The 6,710-nt window shown below is 32.6% G+C and overlaps 1 protein-coding gene across 1 annotated transcript in view; it reads left to right on the plus strand.

Moving 5' to 3' along the window:
- plcb4a (phospholipase C, beta 4a) overlaps window positions 1-1,063 on the plus strand; it is a 58,415-nt gene extending 57,352 nt beyond the window's left edge. Inside the window, exon 37 of the mRNA XM_016453319.1 lies at window positions 792-1,063. Within this exon, the coding sequence (XP_016308805.1) occupies window positions 792-844 (53 nt within the window). The 3' untranslated portion in view covers window positions 845-1,063. The remainder of the gene's footprint in view (window positions 1-791) is intronic.
- Window positions 1,064-6,710: the final 5,647 nt, after the last annotated feature.

Below are 6,710 nucleotides of genomic sequence, written 5' to 3' on the forward strand. Positions count from 1 at the left end.
TTAGTTTACACTCGAAGTAGATTGGTCTTTCTAAGCGAGATCCCAATTCGTCGGTCATCCGACGTGACGTCTCTGTTCCCCCCTTCAGGGAACGAGGGTTACCATACGTAACCGAGACGTTCTGTTTTTTCTTGTTTGCGGCATGGAATTAAAAAAAAATTATTTTTTCTCAGAATTATGAGTTTATATCTCACAATTTCTCAGAATTGTGAAGAAAAAAGTCTGAATTATGAGATATAAACTCAGAATTGTAAGATAAAAAATACTTTTTTTTAATTTTTTTATCCTGTGGCATAAACAAGCTTCCACAATCACTTACAGTAATAACGAAAAACTACAGGGATTGCACAAGAGTGTAAATGATGACAGAAACATCTGAGCTTATGGCAAATGTTCCCAACTCAGGACTGATGTTGTGAATCCTAACTTTTTTTGTCTGCTGGAGGATTGTTTCACTTGCTGTTGATTTAAATGCAGCGCATAAATTAGTTGATTTTCCAGCCACTTCATCTGCTACAATCATGAGGAAACGCTGTACGTCACATCGCATTTCCACTGACGGCTCTCACACAGAACAGCGGCTAAAACACACAACGTGACTGACTTCAAAATGTAGTTTGTGAGCCTGCAATATCCTCCCTGCAAGAAAGTTAGTTCTCATGTTGAGATGTTATTCAATAAATCGGATTTATGAAATCCAGGGCTTTTTTTTTAACCCGGCTCTCTGGATAGCATTACCTCTGGAGGCCGGTGATGTGATTCTGTGCTAATGTGCTTCACTGTCATTACAGGCCAGAGAGAGTCCCAGCATGAAGACGGCAGAGAGGACCCAACAGAGCGCTGAGTGACGGCTCGCTGCAGTGAGAACACATTTTCACACGCACTAATGCTCTGTATGTGCACTATATGCATAGAACTTGTTTTTAGTGAAATCTGCTTGGTATTTATTTGTTTTATGAATATTGAACGTTTTATAAATATTGTATATGAGCGCACAGATATTCTGTGATTTGTCAGCAAAGAGAGAAACTGATTCTTATTTTACAAGCCCACCTACTTTTAAGTCAACATGAAATTAAAATTAACTATTTAATGTTTTTAAAACATGTATCTAATCTTATTGTGAATGATTCATCAGTACATATTGTATGAAGAATAAATGTTTGTCTTTTTAAAAAAATATATAATAACTTGAAAAATGATTTTCTTTTTCCCTTTGTTAACCATTAATTGCTATTCTTATATGAAACGCCAACTTTTAACCATCTAATCTTTTTTTTTTTTTTGTATATTCGCTTAGATATGGAAATATATTTTGTAAAATGGATTGTAAATGTTGACTTTGAATATAGCAGTAAAATACAAACAGCAAAATCTAAATGATGTATCTGAGAGACTTTTGAAATAACACTGTTTTGAAGATCATGCAAAAAAGCATGTAAATGTGTTGAATTGATATAAAATCCATTTTATTAGCCATAGTGACATTTTATTGGCTTTATTTTCTTCCAAGTGTTCTTTCTTCATCCGTTCAGAGCATAAACATTGTGGAAATGCTTGTGATGTTTCTTAGCTTTGGATGAAATCCATCTGCTCAATGACTATGTAAATGAAAGGACTGTTCAGGGTTCATTACAGATGAAGCAGAGACACACTGCTGATGACCACAGAAACAAAAACCACTGCTTCACTTCAGAAAGAGAGAAAACTTGCACAGACAAGGTTAGTGCACAATTTTATCACGCAAATCTTATCTTAAAGGATTTGTTCACCCATAAATAAAAATTTGGTGAAAATGTATTTACCCTCAGGTCATCCAAGATGTAGATGAGTTTGTTTCTTCATCAGATTTGGAGAAATGTAGCATTGCATCACTTGCTCACCAATGGATCCTCTGCAGTGAATGGGTGCCGTCAGAATGAGAGTCCAAACAGCTGATAAAAACATCACAATAATCCACAAGTAATCCACACCACTCCAGTTCTCTTTTTGAGAAGACAAAAGCTGTATGTTTGTAAGAAACAAATCCATCAAGACGTTTTTAACTAAAATACAAGTCCATAATCCATAATAACGCTTCCTCCAGTGAAAAAGTGGTCAAGCACTGTTTACAAGCCAAAAAAGTCCAAAACAGCTCGAAACAAATATGTGGCTGGATTTTAGTGTGAGAGACAACAGGAGATGGACTTTTTCACTGGAGGAAGCGTTATTATGGATTATGGACTCATATTCAATCCAGAAGCAATCGTAATGATGGATTTGTTTCAGCTTTTGTCTTCTGAGGATGTTAACTGATGGACTGGAGTGCTGTGGATTACTTGTGGATTATTGTGATGTTTTTATCAGCTGTTTGGACTCTCATTCTGACGGCACCCATTCACTGCAGAGCATCCACTGCTGAGCAAGTGATGCAATGCTACATTTCTCCAAATCTGATGAAGAAACAAACTCATCTACATCCTGGATGGCCTGAGAGTGAGTGCATTTTCAGCAGATTTTCTTTTTTGGGTGAACTATTCCTTGATATAATGTTAATAGTTTATGTATATTTTATGCAGTGTCTTTCCTTATATTCTTCTGTCTATTTTTGTAAGTGCATTACTGCAAACATGATTTTGGTTTGTTTCTCAGACTGGGAAATTATTTGAAATGATTATCTGTGGGAATCAACAGCATGTCAGAGATGCTGTTCATAACAGTAAACCCATAACTTTATGCTTTAAAGGGGTCATATGATGCGATTTCAATTTTTCCTTTCTCTTTGGAGTGCTACAAGCTCTTGGTCCATAAAGAAGATCTGTAAAGTTGCAAAGTCTCAAATCCAAAGAGATATTCTTTATAAAAGTTAAGAGTCAGCCACACCTACCTAAAACGGCTCATTCTAACACGCCCCAACATGTCTACGTCACTATGTGGAAATATTAGCATAATGCCGCACAAACTTCGTTTGTGTTCTACTGAAGAAACAAAGTCACCCACATCTTGGATGCCCTGGGGGTAAGCAGATAAACATCAAATTTTCATTTTTGGGTGAACTATCCCTTTAATATTATTGTGCAACACTTTCCTGACTCATTTTCACACTAACAGATTTGATTCAAAAACACAAGCTGTTGGTAATTGTGAACCATATCATCGTTGTTTGTTTATATCCTTTGTATCCCACATTCTGAATTCAGTTACCATTGCAGGAAATTAACAGTCAAGAGCATCGCTGGCACGAAACGATAATGTTTAATTCTCAACTGCTCTGACTACAACAATGACCATCTAATCATGATCAGGACTATTGCTTCTTTAAAAGTGTCTGATTGCGGGTGGTTTCATCATTCACCCGAGTTCAAATGTCTGCCGACCTCTTCACATAAAACACACTGATCCAAATGATCCGAATGAAACAATGAAACGTCTCTCCACTGAGGAAATCACACATGCAGTGCTGTAAGAGTTTCATCAATCTGACACTCAAACCAGCTTTCTGTCTGCTTCACATTGAGAACCCGGCTAACGAAAGCATTTTCTAAGAATGTTTTGCTAAAGTTGCCATTACGTTCTGAAAATGTTACGGAATGTTCAAAACGTCCAGTTTTCAAAACATTTTTCATTGGTTATGTGAACATTCCATCATTGTGCAAACATTATGGGAATGTTACTTTTAAATGTTCTCTGAACATTCTGAAACAAGTTGTAACATTTAAAAAATGTTAGCTGAACATCCAACTTGAAACATTTCTGAAAAACATTCCATGAACAATTTATAAATAATGTTTTTGTGTCAACATTATGATCATTTTGAACAAACGTTCTATTAACATTACTGGAACGTTTGTTCATAACTTTGAGAGAACCTTGCCAGAACGTTCTGAGAACATTCTGTTAGCTGGGAAGAGATCGATTATCTGAATAACACGCATGTACCCAGATAACAAAAAATAAGTTCTAAAAACATTGTGCGAACATTAATTTGAAATGTTTATATGTTGTTAAAATGTCCAGTTTCCTTGTTACGATTAGAACATTATTTAAAGGTTACAATAACCTTAGTTCAACATTCTCCTAAACCTTTTTGTACTCAAAATATAATTTTCTCTTATCATTTATTTGTAACATTCTAAAAACATTAACATGTCAAGTCTTTTTGTCAATGTTATTTAAAAGTTTCAATAACATTAGTACAACATTCTCCTAACCGTATATTTACTGACAATATATCTTACTCTGAATGTTTATTTGTAACAGTATAAAATGTTAAAATGTCCAGTTTTCTTGTCGTTATTAGAATTTTATTTAAATGTTACAATAATGTTAGTACAGCATTCTGCAAACCTTATTTGTACTCAAAACAACCTTCTCTGAATGTTTATTTGTGATATTCTAAAACCGATAAAAAGTCTAGTTTTTTATTGTTATTAGAATGTTATTTAAAGGTTACAATAACAAAAACATTCAGCAAGTACGAATAAAATTATAAGCATGTTCTGAAAATGTTATTTTAAGAACGTTTTCTTTCAAATTATGAGAACATTCAAGTACAAATAATGTCGTAAGGACGTTCCATAAATTTTGTTCTCACAACATCTTATAACATTATGAAATGTTAAGCAAATAATAACATCATAAGGATGTTCTGAGAATGACGTTCTAAGAACATTTTATCTTAAACCTCTGGTGCTCTTCGGTCACTTTTGACCGAAAAATTTTCTGTTTTGAATTTGTAAAAATCACAGCTTCATCGGAATGGTATTTACCATATTTTCGGTTTGATATGTGTATACAAAATGTTAAAGGAATAGTACCACCCCCCCAAAAAAAAAAGAATGTTAAAAATTACAACTGAACTTACTTCTGATTCATTTGTCTCATGTGGCACATGTACAGTAGTATTTCATTCAGGACTTACATGCATACAGTGCATAATATACATAGTTCAGAAGATTAACATGCTATTTAAACATTGGCTTATACAGTATATGGAGCAAACTCCATCCACATTAATTATGTTGGTGATGCATAAACATAAGCTTATCCACCTGGACATTTTAAAGTTCTTACAATATGAAAAAAATATTGTTCAAAGAATGTATTTTCTGTGAAAGTTATGAACATGTTGTCTATGTCTAATCATGCTAGAAAAACCTGACATTTTAACATTCATAAAATGAATGTTCATTAAAGTTCATTAAAGGTCAAAAAATGTATGTTGGGTGAAAAAGTTGTAATCAAGACAAAAAATGGACATTTGAACATTCTCAAGATTATTAAAAATAAATGTTCAAAGAGTGTTGTATGTGAGGTGAAAAAGTTAGTAGAACTTTGTAAGAAATGTAGTTGTAACATTTAAATAACTCTTTATCAGGAAAGGAAAACTGGACATTCTTAGAATATTAATAATAAACATTCAAAATGTATTTTCAGTTAAAATCAAGATAGTACAATGTTACCTTTTGTGACCTTTAAATAACGTTCTAATCACAACAGAAAAAAACTGGATGCTTTAACATTCTTAGAATATTACAAATAAATGTTCAAAGATCATTGTATGTGAGTTGAAAAAGTTAATAGAATATTATTAGAAACATTTTTGTAATGTTCAAATAATGTTATAATCATGACAAGAAAAACTGGACGTTTTAATGTTCTTAGAATATTAAGAATAAGCGTTCATATAATGTATTTTTGGTGAAAATAAAGTTAGAAGAATGTTCTAAGAAATGTTTTTGTAACATTTAATTAACACTATAATCATGAAAATAAATACTGGACATTTTAATATGAAAGAAATGTTCGAAAGCATGTTGTACTGTATGTCAGGTCAAAATAAACTTAGTAGAAGGTTATGAGAAGTGTTTTTGTAACCTTTAAATAACATTATAATCACAATAAATACTGGACATATTTTAAGGTTCTTAGAATATAAAAAATGAATGGTGGGTGAAAATATCGTTAGTATCGTTTGTAACCTTTTAAATAGCATTATAATTACAATAGAACATTTTAACTTTCTGATAATATTAATAAATGTTAAAAAAATGTGTTTTCTGTGTAAAAGTTAGGAGAATGCTGAAAAACATTTTTGTAACTTGTAAATAATTTTATAATCACAAGTACATTTTAACACTCTTAGAACATTAAAAAATAAACATTCAAATAATGTATTTTTGATTAAAAAAAAAAAAGAATCTAGCCGAACATAAGACCTTTTAAAAATGTCCTAATCATGATAGAAAAACTGGACTTTTTTTTAACGCTATAGAATATTACAAAATAAACGTTCAAAGAATGTTGTGTGTTGGGTAAAAATAAAGTTATTAGAGCATGGTAAGAAATCTTTTTGTAATATGATCACAAGAAAACAGGACATTTTAACATTTTAGAAACGTCAAAACAACCGAAATGGAATGTCTGGAAAACGTTTTTAGAACCTAATAAATTTGTCACCAGAGTAGACTAGCCCTATCCTAAAAGATCATTTAGACATCTTTATATCTAGCCAACATTTTTTCATTCCTTACCAGAAACACGAGCTCCAAATGTACCCTCATACACGTCTGGTGCATTTAAACACTCTTGAGTGCTGAAAGCTTACGGTGTTGTCTTTGTTCAGCTGAACAGAACCTGGAATCTTTTTCGAATTGCTTTGCTGTGTTTGCGTGTGCGGTCTGGCAGACATGCGTTGTATGAAGTTCAGCTCTGTTTGTCACGTCTCTTTG

Source organism: Sinocyclocheilus anshuiensis, unplaced genomic scaffold (assembly GCF_001515605.1).
Source record: "Sinocyclocheilus anshuiensis isolate Anshui unplaced genomic scaffold, SAMN03320099.WGS_v1.1 scaffold767, whole genome shotgun sequence".
NCBI classification, from domain to species: Eukaryota; Metazoa; Chordata; class Actinopteri; order Cypriniformes; family Cyprinidae; genus Sinocyclocheilus; species Sinocyclocheilus anshuiensis.